Consider the following 22,146-nt stretch of genomic DNA (forward strand, 5'->3'; position numbering starts at 1 on the left):
TCAAAACGTATTTCAGCAGGAGAAGAAAGAGGGAGGTACAGCCAAGTGCGACTGCAGAGCACAATGACAACAAGTCTTCATCAATACATGCAGTGTGGGAAATGGCAGTGCAATTTATTCAAAGTGTATGTTGTCTTTATTATAGAGGCATACAGAAGGAGTCATGACTTACAGCTTCAGGCTGTCGCTGTTTTCTTGTTCACTCATCCACGTAGGTATAACTGTCATAAAGTACTAAAGTGTTGCACTGAAGTAGAATTCTGAGGCTATTGATGAAAGTAATGACCAATTAAGACTTCCCTTTTGGGGTTTTAATGCCTTTATTTAGATGATATGAGAGTGGATAGAGTGGGGCACCGGGAATAGAGAGTAGGGGATGACCTGACCTGTGGGAAATTAAAGGACCGTAGGTTGAATTTGAACCCAGGCTGTCCACTTCAAGAACTATAGACCAGGGGTTCCCAAACTTTCCAGCCCGCGACCCCCAAAATATTGGTGCCAAAGACTTGTGACCTCCACTGTCCCTCAAAGTGATTTAATGTGGTTTCATTTAGCTGGTCTGCAGAAAATTACCTACCTATATTAGCATGATGCTAATGATGCTTTTGATAATTAACTGTTCACTTACTATAAACTTAGGAGTCATCTGGCAAAAAGAAAAGCAGAAAACTCATTACATTTTCTATTTTCAAGGTTTTAATTCAAGTTTAGCTACTATTTTTGTCAATATTTTTACTATAATGGGTAAAATTTACTGTTTTTAGATAACTTAGGGAAAAAAAATGTCTGGAAGAGACATCTCACGACCCCCCCATTTGTGTCTCCCAACCCTTTGGGACACTTTGGGAACCCCTGCTATAGACTCTGCACATGGGACATCTGATTTAAACACTTAGCTTAACCAGCACCTAATAATTAAGACTTCTACAACCCTTATTCCAAAGGAGCTTGGACACTTAGTAAGGTGTTGATAAAAACTGATTTGGATGGTTTGCAATTGGCAGTTGTGCAAAGACAACATATCAAATACTGAAACTGAATATTTTGTATTGTTTTGTTAAAAAAATATGCTAATTACAAATTTGATGCAAGCAACACTTTTCAAATAGATTTAGGTAAAAACACTGAAAAAATTGTGCAAGGCCATAAACACAGTTGGAGGAACACCTCCCAACTAATTAGGCTAAGTCTCAACAGGTTAGTAACATGACTCGGTATAAAAAAGGGCATTCTAGAGAGGCGGAGTCTCTCAGAAGTAAGAGATGGGAAGAGCTTCACTACTCTGTGAGAGACTGCGTGAGCAAATATTTTTCAACAATTTCAAAAGAAGTTAAAATAGTGTCAAATTGCAAAGAATTTGAGGATTGCATCATCTATAGTTCACAAAATCATTAAGAGATTCAGATAATTGGGGCGCTGTTGGCCTAGCGGTCTAAGCGTGCACTATATACAGAGGCCATATCCCTCATCGCTGAGGCTGCAGGTTTAATTCCAGCCTCGACTATTTACTCCATTAAATTTCCACTAAATGCGAAAATGCCCAAAAATGTAACTTAAAATTAAAAAAAAGATTCAGATAATCTGGAGAAATCATTGCTCAAAAGAGACAAGGCCAAAAGCCAACAGTATTGCATTAAAAACAGGCATGACTCTGTCGTGGAAATCACTGCATTGGCTCAAAAACACTGTCTGTGAACACTGTTAATTGCTGCAACCAAAAATGCAGGTTAAAACTGTGCAAAGCAAAGAAGAAACCATACATAAACATGATCCAGAGAGAAGTAAGTAAGAAAAATAAGTGCTCATGTGAAGTACAGTTTCCAAAGTCTCTGTTAAAGTAGAGTAACTTTACTTTATAAGATCCGGCCTGTGATTTCATTAAAAGTGTTCTTCCACGACTCTCAGACTCACTTTGTTCCACTCCGGTAACACAAAAACACATAAGAACATATTGTACATGCTAAAAAAAAAACATCTCACACACCTAACAGCTGGTAATTACAGCGACACTTCGACAATGCAGGGCTAATGGTAATTGCAGGATCAAGCTGCGCTAGTGTCTTATTTGTCCTCATTACTCAACGTTCCTCCATTCTCTCGCTCCCCGTCTCTCTTCCTCCATCTGATTCTGGTTATGAGGGCTAATAAGCGGCCCGGCGCTCACACATATGACACGCAGTATTAATTTACCGCAGTGGAAATATATGCAGGGCAAACTTGGCCCCAGCAGCATTTAGGTCCTGTGCCAACCACAAGGGCACAACAACAGCAGGTGCCCACTTGGGATCTGAACTCATTTCCTCCGTGGCACTTCCCCCCACTTTGGCAAACTCCATGCTTCTCCTTGACTCTGCTGCTTTTAGTTCTGACTCAGTGTGTGTGTATGTGTGTGTGTCCATGCAGGTGTCTGTCATGTGTGAACAGTGCCTTCCGCTGCCACTGGTGCAAGTACCGCAACTTGTGTACCCATGACCCCTCCAGCTGTTCCTTCCAGGAGGGACGAGTCAACGCCTCAGAGGTGGGTGGAACAGAAACACACACATGCACAAAAACATGCACACGATCAAGCACGTCTCTCTCTTTATTTCCCATCACCCTCTCTCTCTCTCACTCTCTCTCTCTCTCTCTCCCTCTGCCTGCATCCTGCTCAGTGTTCCAGCTCGCTGTCAGCCTCGGGGCATGTCTTCAGAAAGACAGCCATCTAAGCTCTTCTATTTCCGCATTGGCGTTTCTCACTCAGAGCTCTTGTTCTCTGCAGCAGCAATTAACACTCTATTATCTGTGGAGTTATTGAGCTTAGCGTGTCTTAACAATGACACAGGATCACTTTGACCCCGTCTGTCTCATGCAGGAGGAACAAACAGTTTAAAATGTGCTGTATGTGTATGTCGGTTGCTGTTTGAACAGAGGTATTTACGTCCCTAAATGTATTCTCTTTATCTAAAGATAAACAAACTGCCTCTTTAACTATTAAATTAACACTGTATGGATTTACTGTCTACCCCACTGTGCAGATTTCATTTGAAACATACTAGAAGATATCCACTTGGCCACTGTAAGATCTGTTCAAGTAGATCTTGATGCATTTCCATGAAGGGAATTCGAGGAAACGTTTACATGATTGATTTGAAAAAGCCGTCCTCCTCTCTAATGTTGCATCAGACATTGATTCATTTCTATTTATTTATTTATTTGCAGTATTTATCCTTCATTTACTCAGGGGAACATATCATTGGTGATTACCATATCTGAGATTGTTTTCTACTGAGCAGAAGGCTGACTGACTCATCTTTGACTTCATAATAATCATTTTTTCCATATTACCACTTCTTCACACAAAGTGATAAATAAAAGGTCAGATTGATTGGTCAATTTAATGAAATAGAAGAATATTTAAGACACAAAGCAATAAATACAACTTAAACAACATTATCAGCTGCCATACTGAAGGATGAAGTTTACTTGTTTTTCTACCCTTTATCTACTTTTCAACAACTGTGACACTAACATCCACTCAGTGTCAGTACCAGAGGAAATAAAGACACTCAAATCAATACTTTTATCAGCTATTACAATTCCTCCATCTTTAGAAATAATAGTAAGGTTTATTCGAACAGTTTCTGAAACAGAATCAAGTTTGTGCTCTGCTGCAGGTCCATATTTAGACTCGTCCTCAAACTGACCCCACAGATTGTTATACACTTAGTCTTCATTACTGTGTGAGCACAGAGTGTCGTCACATTAGAGTTCCCCTTTTGACTTCAGCCTCCTCTCTCAGTATAAAGAGTATTATTACATATATGCAGTGTTTCAAAATCCCACTCATCATAATGAATCACTCAAGGCTCAAAAATGAAGTTAAAGCTGTGGAAGGAAAGTTTGTCTGTAGGTACCCTGCAAAAACTCAAATTTTAAAGAGTGTTCTGGCTTCATTTCTAGCCACAAAATCTTGTTACATTCAATATAAGCCACATTGACTTGATTAGTTCCAATGAGTCTAATTTTGAGATATCACAGGCCAAATATAAGGATGTAGTTGGTTGTAATAAATAACATGGCTGCCAATGGGGTAAGAAAAATGTTCTCGTGAAGTTCCTTGTAATAAGAATAGATTTTTCTTACCCGATTCCTTTCAGTTCTTATTTTTTGTTTGGGGTATCTTAAAATAAGACATTTATCTGGACTTGTCAGGTGAATGTAGCTCATATAAAGTCTAACAACTTATTTATTCTTGAAATAAGACAAAAAAAAATGTGCTTGGTTTGGAGTTTTTGCAGTGCAAGTCCTTATTCCTGGCTTGTGATGCCTTGAAATAAGATTTAAATGTGGACCTGCCAGGTCACTGTGGATCGTATTAAGTGTAATGAGTTATTCTGATTAGAAATCACACAGATACTCTCGTTATGATTCGAGTTTTTGCAGTGTACTTAGCGAGAAGTCATTTTTGCATCCTGACTTATGATAAATTAAAACTGCAGCTGCACTACATCTCATTATTCTCTCTTCTTCCTCTCTACTGTCTCGCCTCTTGTTTCTAGTGACCTAAATACAAACAAGAGCGACATCTTTTGTCTCCTGTTTTTCTCGCACTGACGTGTCCTCACTGCCTGTTTCCTTTCAGGACTGCCCTCAACTGGTGCGCTCTGAGGAGATCCTGATCCCGGCGGGGGAGGTGAAGCCCATCACGCTGAAGGCCAGGAACCTACCCCAGCCGCAGTCAGGCCAGCGAGGCTACGAGTGCGTTCTCCACATCCAGGGTGTCAGCCACAGAGTCACCGCCCTGCGCTTCAACAGCTCCAGCGTGCAGTGCCAGAACAGCTCGGTGCGTTGGGTGATAGTTAACCAGATCTTGCCAAATTAGGAGGGAGATGTGGTGCATGGTGTGTGTGTGTTGGTGTGTGTGTGTGTGTTTTCTGCATATTTATGTGGAGCCTGTACAACAGCCTAAGTTATTTTGCAGGGGAAAGCTGCAGCCTGGCTCTCCCCTCTAGTCAAACACACTATATCCTATTTATCCCCAAAGGAAGATCAGACATACACATTTTCCTCTCCTCTCTCCCCTCTCTTTATTTCCCTCTCTCCCTCTCTACATACAAACACAAACACACACACTTCCACCCTTAAACTCAGGCTGGAATTAAGGGCATAAGAGGCAGCTGAGGACAGCTTCCCTACAGGCCAGAGGGGAAGCTCCAGCTCCAGCTCCTGCTCGGCTGTCCCACTTCTCTTGGCTTCTCACTTTGTCAGCTCTCTGATGATGAGATGATGTAACTCTGGGGCAACACTGGAAGGACACGGCGCTGCATCTACAAGGAATCCTGGGAATTGAAATTCCCAAACATCCCATTAAAACCCTCCTCTTTTTCTTGTCTGTTTCCCCCGTCTTCCTCGCCTTCCGTGGCCTCCAGTATCTGTACGAGGGGATGAAAATCAGCGAGCTTCCTGTGGACTTCTCGGTGGTGTGGAACGGCAACTTTATTATTGATAACCCGGAGAATATCAAAGGTGAGAAGAGAAAGCAGATCGTGACTGTGTATATAAGTATGTGTTATATTTATCCCAGGATTGATCTTCAAATAAAGGAGATATAGAAATAGAATATAGCCTGTGGGGATGAATCTTTCCCAGCAGACCTTCTGTCAGTTTTGAAACAAAGCTGACTCTGAAGAGACATTTGTGTGTACATTTTTCTGTTGTTGCATCTTCACTGTATATATTCCCTCTACTTTTTTCCCCCCACAGTGCACCTGTACAAGTGCGCAGCCCAGCGGGACAGCTGCGGCATGTGTCTGAAGGCGGAGAGGAAGTTCCAGTGCGGCTGGTGCAGCGGAGAGGGAAAGTGCACCCTGCGGCACCACTGCCCCCCCATCAACCCGTACACCACCCGCTGGCTCAACCTGTCCAGCAAGAACGTGAAGTGCACCAACCCACGCATCACTGAGGTTAGTACCCATAATCCTCTGTCTGCCCACACACACATCGAAGGCCGATCGATGTGCAATAGTCAGGTTCAGAATCAGGTTAGTGCATCTGGTGCTCGTTCTTCACAGAGGGTCGTGAAGCGTTGAGGTGGTAGAGGCGGATGTAGTTGAAATTCAGAAGTCAGAGGATCTTTGATGAAACCTTAGAATAGCTTTGCTGTTGAACTCAGTGAACATTTTGCAGGACGCTGCTGAAGAGCTTTGACTTTGTACTCACAACACTCAACCATGGTTCTCTGAAATTAATAACTGTGTCCCTTAAGAGGATATAAATTACTGCCTGAAGAACATATATCACTATATATATATATATCTGTATAACACTCTTTCCATCCCAGACAATCGACTGTACTCTGGTGCTTTCTAACTGTATTTTGTAGTCTTCTCATCATCCTTTTATTCATCATTCTGTTTGGATCTTTTTGATATCTGCAGTTTAAATTATTTAAATTATTTATTATAGTACTTTTTTTTCTCTTCATAAGTAGTTCATGTGTCTTAATGTGCTTAAATCTGGAACAGCGAAATAAAAGAGCACAATTAGAACATTTGAAAAAAACAGCAACATAACAGTCATATAGGCTAGCGCTATCATGATACAAGGACTTTAGTGGTCCTGTGAGGACTTTTTGTCTGGGTATAGAACAGACTGAATTCAGATTGATGACCCTAGAACATCAGCATGAAGATGACTGTCTCAATGTACCGTGAAATCCCAAGTATAAGTCACACAGGTTTATAAGAGATGGTCTTTTATACCCAGAGGTGAACAGGTTTAAACTGTCTTAATATCAGAGTTTACATGTAGCATGCAAAAATTACATTAAACCAGAAAAGGAAGAAGAACTCGTCCTCAGCAGATGTCTGTCTAACATGAGTCTGGTCCTGCTGGAGGTTTCTACCTGTTAAAGGAAGTTTGTCCTCCTTGCCACTGTAACTTGCTAAATGCAGCAAAGTGCTCTGCTCATGGTGGATTAAGATGACATCAGACTAAGTCCGGCCTGTAAGATGGGACTGGATTGTATCCTGTCTTGATGTCGGGTCTCTGTTACTAATTTAACATAGAATACGGTCTAGATCTGCTCTGTTTGTTTGAGTCTGAAGAAAAAACAACTTCAAAATTAAAACAAGGATGATACTTTACCAGAAAAGGAATAACCGACAATATCTAAGATGGTTACTGTTCCAATGTATGTTTTTTTGAGAGCAACAAGTCTCTGAGTTTCTCACAATCAATGACATAGAGGGAATCATTAAACTATAACCATAAGGTCACTCCTCAATATTTAACAAAAAATTGAATCTCTCCATTCACAATCTAGGTCTCTCTGTTCTCTCTCTTTGTCTCTCTCTCTCTCTCTCTCTCTCTGCACGTGTCAGCGTACATCTTAAATTCTTAAATTCACTGTGGATCAGTATTTTTTTAGAGTCTCATTTTTGAACACAATCAAAATAGAAACTTCTAATAGGTGACCGCAGTCTTTTACCCACCAGGTGACATAAACATCTCACTGATCATTGTTACCTCTGACAGCACTAATACCTGCTCCATTTCACTTTGTTATCTGTAACCCTGTTGATGCTCTTACATAATGAAAGACTTGCTTTGTATCCTCCAAAGCATCAGCTTCATAAACCCAGATTACATGATCATGAAATGAACCTTTTTTTTCTCAACTGTTATGCAATAGTTGTTCTAATAACAGCAGAACACTTCAGAGACATCCAGGATTCATGACAATGAGATGTCATTGAGAGGTACGGCATGAGAAGCTGCTTCTCTATACTCTGTCTGGACCCAAGGAGAATTAGAATGAGCCTCAGAGGGGCTCCCTAGGGTGCTGGGCCCACCTAATGCCTGCGGATTAGTAACCGTTTGATGTCTCCCTGGCTCATATTTTTCCTGTTGTGAGACTTTTTTTTATTTAGAGAGTGTTTGTTGTGTGCATAAAAGCAAAGAGCATATGCTTCGCCATGTTTCTATGTGTGGTTTGGTATGTAGCTCAGCTTTATGGCTCTGTGTTGTGCTCACGTGTGCAAATATAGGTGAGTTTTTTTACCTTCAGGGTTTCTCTGAGGGTAAATGTCCTTACATAAACTCTGCCTCTTTGACATTTCCTCTTCTTTCTTAAGAGTACGATGTTTCCTACTCATACATTTTAATGGGTCAGTCTCCTCATAAGGTGATTTCCTTTCTTTGAAAGTTACTTTGTAAGAATAAAGATTAAAGAGGACTTATTGATGCTTAAAGTTAATAAAACAAGTCATTTTGAACTCATAAGTTCACCTACTGTAGCTGGTGAGAATAGTTTGACCTGGTTTTCTTCGTATTCATACGATAACAAGGAAAATGTGGTCGCCGTTCCTTTTTCCCTCCATTTCTTCTTTTATTCCAAAGTTTCTTTATTGTTTTTTTATGCACAGACAAACACACAGTAGTAGTTGGAACAGAGCTCTGTGGGTGATGTTATAAAACACAGTAACAGAAACACCCTTAAGATCCCACCCACCCCAGAACATTGATCACTTCACACACACCTCACATTCATACCGACATTAATAAGGGGTAAACAGACAAAACAAATACAAAAGAGCAACATTATTTAAATACATTAGGGAGAGCAAGATCACACAGAAATAGTCGGTTATTACTTGAAAAACAAGCTAGTGCATTGTGGAAGTCACTCCAAGCTTCAGAGGCAGAGGTAGAGTGCAAAGACATACAAGTGACACAGATTAATTGTGTTTTTCAATAAATGGAAAAACAAAGAAAAGAAAGAAGAAAAAAAAAGGGGGAGAAGAGTAAATAAATTAAGTGGTAAAGTCCATTTCTTCTTTTGATCTGGGGATGATTTGATTGATTTAACCCCTAAAGACCTAGACCATTTTTGGGGGGCGCCAGACTCATCTGCATTTATTTTGAGTATGCTGAATGAGACACATGTGGTATCAATGGAAAGCTGAAAATGTCCGCTTGTAACTGAGTTTTTAAAGCTTGTTGATAGGATTAGCGGTTCAAAAGTGATCAAACATTTAAGAACAAGTAGCCGCCGGCAGCTGTCTATGTCTTTGAGGGCTAAAACTAAGTTAACATTTATCTGAACATTTCAATTCAGGGTCCAGTTCAAACCTGATCCTGCTTATTTATTGTAATTGAAATTAAAGTGTACATTTTTATTGAAGGTAACGTTAGACGAGGTGAACGGGACTTGATGTTGACATTTCTGTCCTCATTCAGCTCTCCTTCGCCCCCTCCATCTCTTTAAGCTGCTTCCTCCCCAGCTCAGTGGTTCAACGTCCTCCACCTCAGCACCTGCAGGGTCATGACCTGGAAGTGCTTATTTGTTTTCCCATAAGTAGACCTCTGCTTACTCAGGCCACTTCCTCGCCCCCCACTCTGCAGGGTTTTGCTGTCACAGGGGAGACGAGCTTGGAGGACGTACTATTTAATTAGGCTTGGTAACGCACCAGTGCGTTGTGGTTAACCCACCGGCCCCCTTTCTACCTCCACCATCGATTTGTTTGCCTTCTTATTCCTCAAACACGCGCTCACATGTAACTCCAGCCAATTAAAAAGTGAAGTTAACGACTTAGTTAATTGATTTGTTATACTGTATGCAGATAAGGCAGAAAGAGAGACGGAGGAAGGGGAGGAGAGCTTCATTCCTCCTTTTTTTAATTTTGCCTCCTATCTGTTCCTCCCTCTCTCTCTCTCTCTCTCTCTCTCTCTCTCTCTCTCTCTCTCTCTCTCTCTCTCTCTCTCTCTATCTCTCTCTCTCTCTCTCTCTCTGTATCACTATCTCTGACTCATCTCCGAGTATTAAGTTATGCTCTTGTGTAACTCCATTATGCTCTCAGTTTGTCATTCGACAGCACATGCTCGTTGGCACACAGTGGGACGTACCTTGTTCCCCTCTGTGTTTTCATTAGCGCTATTATCACAGCATGGGGTTAGCAAGGCAACTTGGACTCTGGATTTTTAGCAGCGCTGAACTTGTGGGAAATGCACATCTCTGATATTCTACAGAATTAGTAAAACGCAGACCTTTTCTTTTCTTTTCTTTTAAATTCATGAGCCAGGTGCTGCGGTCCACTCACGTATTGAGCAGCTGAGAAGTGTCAGAGTTTTTCTTGCTTGCTTTAGCTCAAGTCTGCTCGGACAGTTGGCGTTGTCAAAGCAGCATGTTCAAATCTTTGCAACTTTTTGTTAATTGTGTACAACAACAATAGCTTTTTTCATGTCTTACCATTTGCAAATGTTAGGGGAATGACAGTAAATTGTCCAAAATACAAATAATTATTTGTGGCTCATGTCCAGGAATGTGCTGAAGTGACCTATTTCCCTATTTTATAATTAGTTGACTGATCCAAGGTAAGAAAACACCCAGAAAAATAGTCACAATCTATTTAATACCTGCAGGTAAACACTGTCTAATTGATTTGTGAAGAATGTCTAAGGTTAGCAGAGCCAGCACCACCAGACTCTGGTCCCACTTGTAGATTAATGTCCTCATTGTCCTTTATTTCCATTTTTCTAGATCTAAAAACTGGATCGACATGATGTGGTTAAAGTCAAAATTTTGGGCCCAAAGTTACAAAAATTACAATTACTTGTTTGACCGATTCTGGTGCCAGCTAGTGAGGGTGATGAAGTTTAAGCAGTTAGTTGAGTAAACAAACACATTCATAGTTACTTCTTTGGGATAAGAATAATTGTTTCCTTCTGCTGAAAAGTTAGCTCCCCATTAATATGTGATAAATCGTACAGTTTGAACTCAATACATCAAGAAAAGTCCAGTTTTGGTTAGCCATAAAGTCACTTGGCTTTCATCTGGCAATGACTAAACCTCTGGGAGTGACAGCCACCTTCTCCAGTCTTATACAAGACTTCCTTTCCCATCGTTACCTTCTTTCCCAGTCCATCTGAAACCAGGATGTATTATTCTTAGCACTTACAGGCGGCAGGTGGCTGCTGGTTAGATCAGGTTTGCATTGCACCCCTCTTGTTCTCCACATGGACTGTTTTTCTGCATGCAGCTAAAGCCTGCTGAAACAGCATACTAGGTCAGGACCACTTTGGCTACAAAGAAATGTGAACTAAAACTGGAACTCTTCTGGTGCTAAAACCTGGTCCCACACCTACAGGATCTACTTTTTCTGCAAAATATTTAGATAAAAGATTATATTGAGTTGTTTTAGGAAATGCATCTTCAGTGTTGAGAACTTGTGTCGAAGCAGTTTGAGACAAACTTTAAGTTAACTCAAAGAAAAGTAAACTCTCACGATGAGCAGCTTTGGGTGAAGCACACTTTGAATTATGAATCCATCCGTTGTCTGAAGGTCTATTGATTATAACTCCTGGCCTGTGTAAACTTTATAGCACCTCAAGATATTTCCAGAAGCGCTACAACAATTCAACTATCCCAAATAACTCCAGAGAACATCAGATTTATGTGTTGGTTTGTCAGAATCATAGTAAGTGCTGGAAGACTTGCTCATGGTCAAAGATGCAGCAGAAATCCATTATGTATCGAAGGTAAGATATTTCATTTTGCCCATCTGCAGAAGCTCCCGGGCCTTGAATTCTGAGCCAGAGATGCCAGATCGAGGGGGAAACTTAACGCCAATGGTGTTTTTATAGCTGCAAACATTCATGCATCAAGTTTAAAGTTGCAGGGGAGCGCTCCAATTCTTGCATGACAAAGTTACTCTCATGCAAATATTGTAAATAACTCTATACTCTGGCTCCTTATATGTGATAGTCAAAGTGTCTCAGGGTGAATCTTTCCTTCATGAATGAGAGCGAGGAGTGTGTGGAGGGACTGAGCGAGGTGAAGTGAGGCAAGAGAGAGAACAAAGGACACCGCGGAGGAAGTGAACCGTGAAAAGGTGGGAAGAGCAAATGACAGGAGGGGGATAGAGGAGAGGGAAACGGAGCCCCTGTGGATCGTCTGAATCCCTGTCTGTTTGCAGCTGTAGGAGGCAAGAAATCAGCTCTGCTTTAATTGAGATGATTTTTACATGTGCTTCAGACACACAAATATTTCCTCCAGTCGTCGGCAGAGGAGTCGGCGTCTGTTGGCTCGTGCCGCGCCCTGCCTGCCCCCCCCCCCCTGCCTCCGTCTCTCCGTGATTACAGTTTCTTTAAGGAGCAGACATGCCCCTGGTGGGCTGAATTTATTAATAAATTTGGTTGTGATTGTATGCACCAAAGCTCCCATCATGAGCTGATTTGTATACATACTAGCACATTAGTAGATGTGCCTACCACCAGATAGGCCTTTTGAATAATTAATGTTTCTATTAAGTGCCACGGTGCCTCCCACCACGGGCTATTAATATTGAAGAGATGTAAGCCCCCGCTAACAGCACGGGGAACGGCATCAAATGAGGCTGGGAGTTGGACGGGCATATGAAAGGCGTCTCCTCAATAGGCTTTGGCCATGGCTTCTGTATTAGTTTACAGAACAGCAAAAGAGGCTTTCCTGCCTCCCAGTGACAGAGAATATAAACATCCAGCTGTTGCCTAAAGACAGAAAAAAGTGTAGGATTATTTTCTTTCTCTCTCGCTCACTCGCTTAGTGTTTGCAGGCTTATTGTTGGTATTCTGAGCACCAAAGGGATGATGGGCCTGTCAGTCAGTATCACAGTACAACTGCTCACTGCTGTAACCCTGAGAGAGCTTCTGCACTGTACGGTATGAGTACTTCCCTTCATTATATGTCTTGCCATTGTTTCATTTCTGCTTCTTTCTTGTTTTCAATCGCTGTAAAGCACTTTGGGTTGCATTTTATTTGTATGAAAGGTGCTAATATAAATAAAGCTTGATTGATTGATTGATTGATTACACCAGCCAATAGAAGACAGAACAAGATGCAGCTCAGGAGAGTGAGAGTTCACTAAAATGCAGACATGGTTCACACAACAAGCAATACATTAACTCTAATCCTAATGACTGGGGTGACCACTTACACAGAGGCGGGGTATTTCCAGGGGTTGGCCACGCCCCCACCCCAAAATCCTAAACTGTGATTGTCAGAGGCAGTACCTAAGTTTAACAAACTATTTAGGCTGTGTTGCAACAGGCAGCTAGCAGCTTTCTTTGCATTTCTATGTAAATAATAATAATAATAACTGATATTTATACAGTGCCTTTCAAGAAACCCAAGGTCACTTCACAGGGTCAGGTAGGGGGTCTAGGGGGTAGGTGGAGATATCTAATGGGGAAAGGCCTTGAGGAAAAGGTGCGTTTTGATTGCTTTCTTAGAACTGTCCAGGGTAAAATATTTTGTTTCTAAGTACTTTAAATTGTGACTCTTATACAAGCATCTTTCAGATACGTTCATGTCAACAGTTACAGTATAAAGGTGGGGTAAAAAGTGCAAACATACTTAATTTCACCCTTGCAAAGTCAGTGCTCTACTTTGACCACCTCAACCAAAAGGTAAACTTTTAGTAATATCTCAGATGTTTGTTTATTGTAATATTTCATTATCTACAACAAGTAATAGGTTTTTTTTCCTCAATCAAAATTAGAATGCCTAAAGTGGTCCTTTCTTTGCAGGTAAAACAAAGATTTTGAGGGGGGGAGTTTGTGTGTGTGTGTCGTTAGTGTTCATGAATTGTGGAAATTCTGTTGGAAATGTGTTGGAAATACTGATTGTAGAACGTAGCCAGCCAAGCAACCAGTGAATTTATATGAAATTATATACAACTCTGAAGCTCTGGCTCAGTTTTTTTAAATACCCTTTTCTGTAAACATGTTTATTCCTGCTCTAAAGATGGGCTTGTGTGTTTCCTTGACTTCTGGAGTCAGCTTTAAGTGGGCACTTGAGGAAGTACATGTTTGAGCACACCTGCTTTGGTTTCATTTGACAGTGTTGGAGCTTGGAGCTTGGAGCTTGGAGCTTGGAGCTTGGAGCTTGGAGCTTGGAGCTTGGAGCTTGGTTTTCACATGTTTTTTCCCCCCACCCAGCCAAAATTATTTGCCTCTAGTCGTATTTATCAAACTCTTGCTTTAACATTAAACACTTTAAATTTGGATAACATTAAGATTTGATGATACTCCAAGAAGTGCCATCACAACAGTGCAGGTATTGTATTTTTATTGCAGATTAAATGATCAAAGTTGTTGCACTAGCAGTCATTGTGAAGGACGCTGACACAGATGATGTTTTGCAGAATATGCAAGCAACAAACTTCATTCATTTTTGAAAATTGAAAGAAAAACTTCTTCCAGGAGTTTTCAACAGATGTTAGTTCCTGTATGTTGAGTGTGTCTGGTTATTTGTTAAGTAACTCTATTTAGACTATGGGTTGGACTGGCTGTTACAAACAGCATCTCTTAACTCACTGAGAAAAAACTCCCCCCCTCCACATATATCCCTCTCTCTCCATATTTCTTCTTGTTTTCTCCTCTTTACACACTGAAAAACTCCTCTTCATCACTAACCCATATCTCTTTGGCTGAATACGAGACAGTAAAGAGCCTATAAAGTATTTAGGATGCAGTTTGTTCTGGGAACAAGTGATCAGTGGGGTTTTTATCAAGCCCATTAAATGCTCCTCACAATTAAATGTGACATGCTCAAATTAGTGCGAGCAGACTCCAAAGACAAAGAGATTAGCTGCAAGCTCCTAAACTCTAATAAGGGCTGTATCAGTTAGAAAGCAAAATATCCAGAAAGAATAGAAATTCATCCGCTGTCACGTTGTGGAAATCTAAATCTTCGAGAGCTCAGAGGAGATAAAATCCCGCTGCAATAAATGTCTATTCTAAAGGTTAATAATAAAGCATTTACAGTAAAATGCTGACCCGGTGTTTTCTAACAGTAGTGATTAAATATTAGTATCTGAATCGTCTCGCAGAACGCCGTTCAGCTCGGTCAGCTGCTGCAGTTACGGTGACATGCTAGGCTTGCATAGCCTGCAGGCAGCAGGGCAGTGTGCTGCTCTCCGCTCTGTAGTTTAGCCTCGGCTGCATCAGCACAACTTTCCCCGCCATTACTTCAGCTGAGTAAATCAACACAACACTCACAACACAACCTCAGGCGGCTCACATCGACCGCCATTTCTTTGTGACTATATCGTTAGCAGGTTACCTCCCCCAAAAGAGTCCCTTTCCTTTTGATTCTCCTTCCAGTGTTCACAGTTTAGCACATGTCAGCCCTCTTTCTTGCCAAGAAATGAGAGGCCAGAAGTCTGATCCACTGAGCTGGAAGAAAAATGATGCTAGGAAGGGTAGGAAGTGCAAGAGTGGGAGCAGAGGGCGTGATGTGCAAGCTGACTGGCTGTTTGTTGGGAATCACGCTGTATTGACAGTGACAATACTGAGCGGGCAGCAGCCCTGCTCCTGAAGGGATTACACAAGAAGTGCTGCATGGTAGCACTGGGGGAGGGAAGAGGGGGAAGGAAGGGAGGGAGGAAGAGCAGCAAAGTGTGCAAGTACTTAGAGGGGAAGAATGTGTCATGTAGCCTTAAGGAGGTGAGATGATGAAGAGAGACGTATATTGACATACACGGATATTGTATTCTAATACTTCAATTTCGCTTTACAGAATATTAGAGCTTCACAGACTGTATGAAAGCATTTGACAATACGGCAGCTATCCTGAGTGAAGCCAAAACATATAGAGTTTCTTCTGGTGACTGATTGAAGTAGAGGTTTCAAAGCTTATATCCTCTCTTATAACCGAGCAGCAACCTTCAACTAATAAAGCCAATGCAGAAGTGCTAAAAACTGCAGTTCTTCGAGTGTCCACTTGAGGCTGGCTTTGGAAGCACCAGAAACCACATACACACCCATTCACAGAAGCTGATATTGCAAAAATAAGCATGTTTACAGCCTGGAGGAAAGAATGAAATTTAGTCTGAGTAGATCATTCCTCTATTGGCACTGTATGGGGGTTAATTTTTCATAACTCAGCAGTTTAGAAGGTATTAAGATTACCAGTAGATGTTAGCCATCGACTGTATAGATAATGGACATAGTATCCGTGACGTCACCGATCTGTTTCTGAAGCTCTGTTTTGAAGCCAATCGTCCGTGGGAGACATTGCTGCTGTCAAGTGATCGTGGCGTAAAGAGGCGGGCTTTGAGCCTCCTAGCCAACAGCTACAGTGTTCCCGCCTGTCAATCAAGTCAGCTGTGCCTCTCTTTGGAAGACTTGTAATCTCAATATCTTTGAAATGACTGCGTTATGAGAAAAAATCAGTCCTGTACAGTGTGTGCCAATTGGGAAATGAGCTATCCAGACTACACTCGTCTTTTGTACCAGGATGTAAACATGTTTATTTCGGCTGTAAAGATCGGCTTTTTTGAGTTGGTGTGTATGTGGTTTTGGGTACTTTCAAAACTGCAGTTTTTAGCCCTTTCGCATTGGACTCACATTTATAGACCAGAGGTTGCTGCTTGGTTTTAGCGAGGAGGCTTTCCAAAATAGCACCCGCCGACGATAGGCTTCAGAACTACATCCATTTATTATACAGTCTATGGTTATAACAGGTGGAAAATGGGTCAAACTGGAAAATGTATGTTTTTGCAATGACAATGACATTTGATGCATCTTGATTGTTGCCAGTAGTCCCTCATCTTGAAATGTCACTGGGACATGGCGTACATACTGCATGTCCCTGATCTTTCTCAGAGATGGTGTAATACTCCCACACTGCCGATATTGTCCTTCATGTTTGACCCTGAAAACAAATCAGTTTGTCCAACAAGTGACTTCTTCTGCACAATAAAAAACCTCAACACAATGCCTTAAGATGTACCGATGTTAAACAAATACATCCACAGTTTTATTTATAAGAATTCGTGTTTGGAAAGTAGACTCATCATGGCTCATATTTAGGTTGTGTTAATGATTTCTAGATTTGAGTATCTCTTCTGCTCTGTCCTTTGTACACAGGCCATGATCACACTCCTGCTGATGTTGTCTGCATGTGTTGTTGTACTTCTATGTAACACAAAAAAAAAATTAACCATTCTGAAAGAAAACAGACAAAAGATGAAAGAAAGAAGATGGAAAATATTGAAAGCTTTAGTGGAACTTTAATCTCAGCCACACTTTTTCTCACAGGGTCTGCAAAGGACATGAAGTTCTGGTTAGCAGGAGATCACATGTAGAGAAGGGTCATTCATAGTTCCTCTGTCTGTGTAAGAAATACAGACACAGAGCAGCACTTCTCTCACGCCTCTCAGCCCGGAGACATCAGTGGCGTGAGCCTTTGAAGTGCTGCTTTTTTTCTATGATCCACTGATGAATCAAGGAGCTATCTGCCAATGGGGAGCTCAGTCAAATGGGTTTCATGCATGGATTAGACTGTCTTCCTGTGCTCGGTCCACCGTGGGAAGGGCTCCATTTCAGCCTCCAGGGTTGGAAGGAGGAGGTCTCCCAAGCTTTTAGCGTCCCCGTCTGTGATGTAGCACCCAGGTCCTGTCACCATCCCTGCCTCACCTGTCATCCATCATGGCTGATCGGACCGCGTAGAGTGGCATCAGCGTTCCCTCTGCTGCTCATCCCATTTTCTCTCTCCTCTCTCCTCCATGTTTTTCACTTCTCTCTCTATCTTTTAGTCTCCTATTCCCTCTCCGCCCTCCTCTCTCTCTCAGGCCCTCTCATTGCTTACGTAACCATCACTAAGTCTACTCGAATAGCTTCTGCCATCGCCTGACATGGATATATTTAGCCATTATGTTTTTCCCCCCTCTATACCCTGCATGCCCAAGCAGTGCTAAAAGATTCATGTATTCAGACCCCTCAGGCGGCGCAATGACACACTTACTTTACATCCAGAGCAATTAATGTCCACTGAATCTAGATTACAATGCCGGTGTCCCACAGGGAAGCCGCTATGCCCTGGTGGGTGTCAGAAGGGTACGGAAGGGGAAAGGAGGGTGCATATAGGGAGAGCAGGGTCGTCGTCATCACGTGGAGCTCCGTGGCTCAGTAAGCGGGCACAACTTGTTTTTTCCACGTCTGCTTGCATGGCCAGTAATGGCATATTGATTGTTTACCCAGCGAGAGCAGCCACACACAGCAAAGTGACAGTCACCTCCTCCCCACCGCCCCCTTCTTTCTTAGTCTCCTCTGTCTCCTTTGACTTCCCCGTCCGCCAAAAACAGCATCGTCTATACTCGCTCCGTCCTTCTTTCTTTCTTTCTTTCTTTCTTTCTGCCCTCTCTCCCTTTTTCCCTCCTCCTCTTCTCCTCTCGTGTTTAAAAGCTGGATGAAGGCCAGGTCGGAGCCTCAACAGGGCTCTGCGGCACAGAAGGCAGCGTGCCACCCTGTGCCAAGGTCATGCTGGGCGGCCATATTGCACTTTATGAGTAGGGGGTCTGCACTAAGCATTAATATGGCCCCTTGTTAGGTTTATCGTCCATGGCACTCGCAGTAAGCTGTGAGCAGATTATGATCTAGAATAGAATGCTAATAGTCCCTCAAACCTTTTGATCATGACGTTAACGTGTTTGGCGTTTTACAGTTTTTAAAAGGAGTAAGGATGAAAAGAAGTTTAAAAGTGCGATAAACGTGAGAAATAACCCAAACTTTAGCTGCAGTTGTGTTCAGAGAGTGATGCTCTCAGCACAATGACTCATAGCATGTTCTGACATTCTGGGAAAGCAGGCGTGGGAGGGCTTTTAATTGCTTTTACAGCCACCTGGACCATAAGAGCATATTTACCCTTGGGCATCCATGAAAACCTGTACTCATATGATTACAAAACAGGTGCATAACTGAAGAGAACAACATGTTTTAATTCAGATCAGAGTAATATACCCCCAAGCCAAAATGACAGGTCACATAATAGCCTAGTCCATGTAAAAGCAAAGGTGTGGCAGTAGCTTGGACTGTGGGGACCTGGGTTGGGAATCGAAGGGTCAACAGTTCAGGTTCTGTTACAGACCAAGTTTGGAAATTGGGCCTGAAGGGGCAGCTATGACTCAGTGGTAGAGTCGGTCATCTCTCAATCTGAAGGTTTTGGGTTCAATCCCAGGTCATGCTGCCTACATAACAGAGTGTCCCAGTGCAAGACACTTAATCCCCAAACTGACCCTGGTGTTGTGACGTCAGGGTGTGAGTAGGTTAGTTGATACTGATGGGCCTGTTATATAGCAACCTCTGCCATCAGTGTATGAATTGAAGACATGTATTTATTGGGATAAACCCCTTGAGATGTGCCATCTCGTTTTAGAGGGGGTCCAAGACATACAATGACAAATAGAAAACAGTACAATACAAAATATACAGCAAAACATGAATTCTTCAAAACAAACAAACAAACAAAAAAAAAAAAAACATGAATGTAGTGTGTTGTGCAGAAAACAGAGCCTGGGTTGCTCTGACTCCATATTTGACAATACTCTCAGCATTGTCTGCAGCACATGGTGCAAAGCATCATAGCTATGCAGATGTAGACAATATATGATAATGTTTTCCATGCTCTATTAGAATTATTCATCCAGTACAGCTGTCTTTTAAATAATTTGCATGGTTATGTCATGCTCTAAAGGTTTTGTTGCAGAACATGCTTTGCAGAAAACAATGCTTGGGTTGCTCTGACTCTTTACTTCACAATACTCTCAGCACTGTCTGCAGCACATGAAGCAGTGTCACAGCTGAACAGACAGTTGTATGCACTAGAATTGATGGACAAAGTACTATCATTGTATATTTTATCAAAGTTATAAGTGATAAATCGTATGTGTACATTTGTTTTGTCATATGTATGTGAAATTAGTATATGGGCCACATGTAGGAGGTCCAATCTGCCCTTGCTGTGAAATCCTATAATGGTCAATCAACTTTTCATTCAACACTTTGATGTTTTGCATGTGTGTCCTGTAGGTAACACCAGTGGCTGGACCTCCAGAGGGAGGAACCCGGGTCACCATCTATGGCACTAACCTGGGTCTGGCCTTCTCTGACATGGTGGGAAATGTGGAAGTGGCAGGAGTGAGATGCACGCCTGTGGAGGACGGCTACATCATCGCTGAACAGTAAGTCAATCAAATACTTGATTTTAAGTGTATTATGTGTAAATATAATTACATCAAGTCATCCAAAACTAGTTGCAATAAGCAAACAAGACATTGTTCATGATGCAGCATGGAAGAGTAGTTCAGCATTTTAGTTATCCCAGTCAGTCAGTGTGTATCCAGACTGCTGTTTGGATTGTGTATGGGGCGTAACAGCCACCAAAACACAGATCAATATATGTGCAATGTGACAAAAAGCTCCCTTCTCCACCATCTCTTCCTTAATGAAGACTGGAGCCGGTCCAGACAGTCTGGCCCTGACACTCCTCCTCTCCCCCACACAGCACACTCGCCCACTCCCCTCTCCGTAGCTCATCTCGTCTGCAACAATCCCAGAACAGCTGTGTGTGTTTACTTGTGTTTACCTCCCTAATTGTCCCATGCTGTGCATACATCACGTTAAAGCCTGTCCCGCTCACCCTGAACTAATGAAACGTTGCCTCTGCTGCACTGCTTGCCTGACTCCCACCCCCCTCGGCTATAGACATGCAGATGTGTGTGGAGTGAGAGACCGAGTGCTTTGTCGTTGTTTAACCTTAATCTCTAGGTGATGCAAGAAAGAAGCAAGGACGGCACATTGATCTCAATAAATTGTTTGGATTAGGATTATGTTTTATTATCCTGAGCTTTCTTTTTAGGAAACATTTTCTTTGTGGAAGGAATAAATCCAACTGTGCTGCAAAGCGAGACTGAAAAATCCTTTATTACAGACACTATAGGTCAAATTTGCTATGAAATTCAATAAGTTATAAGGCAGATATGTATATAAATTGAATTCAAAATAGCCACTGTGAATGTAATCCACAGTTCCACAGACTTCTCATATTCCTATAGAATATAGTGTAATATTTTAGAGGCTTTCAGGGCCGACAAATGCTTGGAAATAATCTCTCAGTTGGTGTGAAATTCTTCTCCCTCCTCTGACTCGGAGTCTTTCAGGGAATAGTGCAAAGTTTTAAATGTATAGCAGCACACTGAGGCACTGCTGACACACATACAGTCCTACACACACACACAGGCTATCACAGTCATGGCTCTCAGAGGAGCCTTTAACCCTAATTCTTTCCTTGGCCTACTTCTGCCCTCAGAAGGAGAACAGCTCAGCACTGCAGCATTACTGTAACACACATACTTCCACTCTGTTACAACACATATGTCTCACACCTCTCCTCATACATACATGCACTATCACTATAGCTGCATGTTTTATTTTAATAAAGAAATCCAAGTGTTTCTAACTTCCCTTGGCTGTCCCTTCATGGTGCAGATGAGGTAGAGTACAGTATCGCTGTGTTCTTAGCTCCTTAATGGCCAGTTGTAATTAAAATTCACTATGTGCCACTTGGCTGTAGGGGACAATTTGTCAGCAGCGCACTGATCTGACACCACTTTAATCCAAATGGAGGACAAGCTGGGGAATTCATTTGAACTGAATGTAAAAAATAGACTGGGCCACATTAAAAGAGAACCACCTTTCACCTGTGATGCTCTTACTTTGAAGGAGTCACAGTCCTCATGAGGAAACTCTGAGCCTAACTTTTATTGTCAAAGTCTCCTGAGGTCCAGGTTCACTCCATGCAAGCCTGTTTCTGTTTATTTCAAGCCTTAATTCAGTGACTTCTTGAGATGGACCGGACTATATCCGATGGAAAAAAAGAGAAAACATACATATTTATGCGTCTTTTATGTCAGCACTTCAGAGCAGTGTGTGAAAGCCACTCCCGCTTTGAAGAAAGAGCCCCAATTTTTGTGTTTCTCCACACTCTTGAAGTATATTTTTGACTACTTTTACTATCCTGCGATATCTTTATAGTTGCAAAAGTGAGAGCTCATTAGTAGAAATCCAGTCTCTACAGATTTAAGGAAGACTGGGACTATTGTCAGACACCAGGAAGCTTCCACTGAATGCTCAGTTTGGAGAAGTAAAACATATTTCCAGAAAAATGTGTCTCCAGAAAAGAGAAAGAAAAGGCCTTCAGGTGAAAAAGTGAGGGAGTTTCTTCTAGGCCTTGTAAGAAGAAAATAGCTTTTCTGTCAGTGAGTGAATCCTCCTTCAGCCTCTATCCTCCACATAGTTCATCCAACAAAGCTCCCACAGTCATTTGTTGTAATTCAGACGATCAGC

General features: G+C 41.9%; 1 protein-coding gene across 1 annotated transcript in view; it reads left to right on the top strand.

Moving 5' to 3' along the window:
- Positions 1–22,146, top strand: part of plxna2 (plexin A2) — a 273,461-nt gene that overhangs the window by 166,647 nt on the left and 84,668 nt on the right. Inside the window, exons 9-13 of the mRNA XM_034696628.1 lie at positions 2,404–2,518; positions 4,622–4,822; positions 5,409–5,505; positions 5,743–5,942; positions 19,831–19,982. Of these exons, the coding sequence (XP_034552519.1) occupies positions 2,404–2,518; positions 4,622–4,822; positions 5,409–5,505; positions 5,743–5,942; positions 19,831–19,982 (765 nt within the window). The remainder of the gene's footprint in view (positions 1–2,403; positions 2,519–4,621; positions 4,823–5,408; positions 5,506–5,742; positions 5,943–19,830; positions 19,983–22,146) is intronic.

The sequence above is a fragment of the Notolabrus celidotus genome, chromosome 11 (genome assembly GCF_009762535.1).
Source record: "Notolabrus celidotus isolate fNotCel1 chromosome 11, fNotCel1.pri, whole genome shotgun sequence".
In the NCBI taxonomy this organism is placed as follows: Eukaryota; Metazoa; Chordata; class Actinopteri; order Labriformes; family Labridae; genus Notolabrus; species Notolabrus celidotus.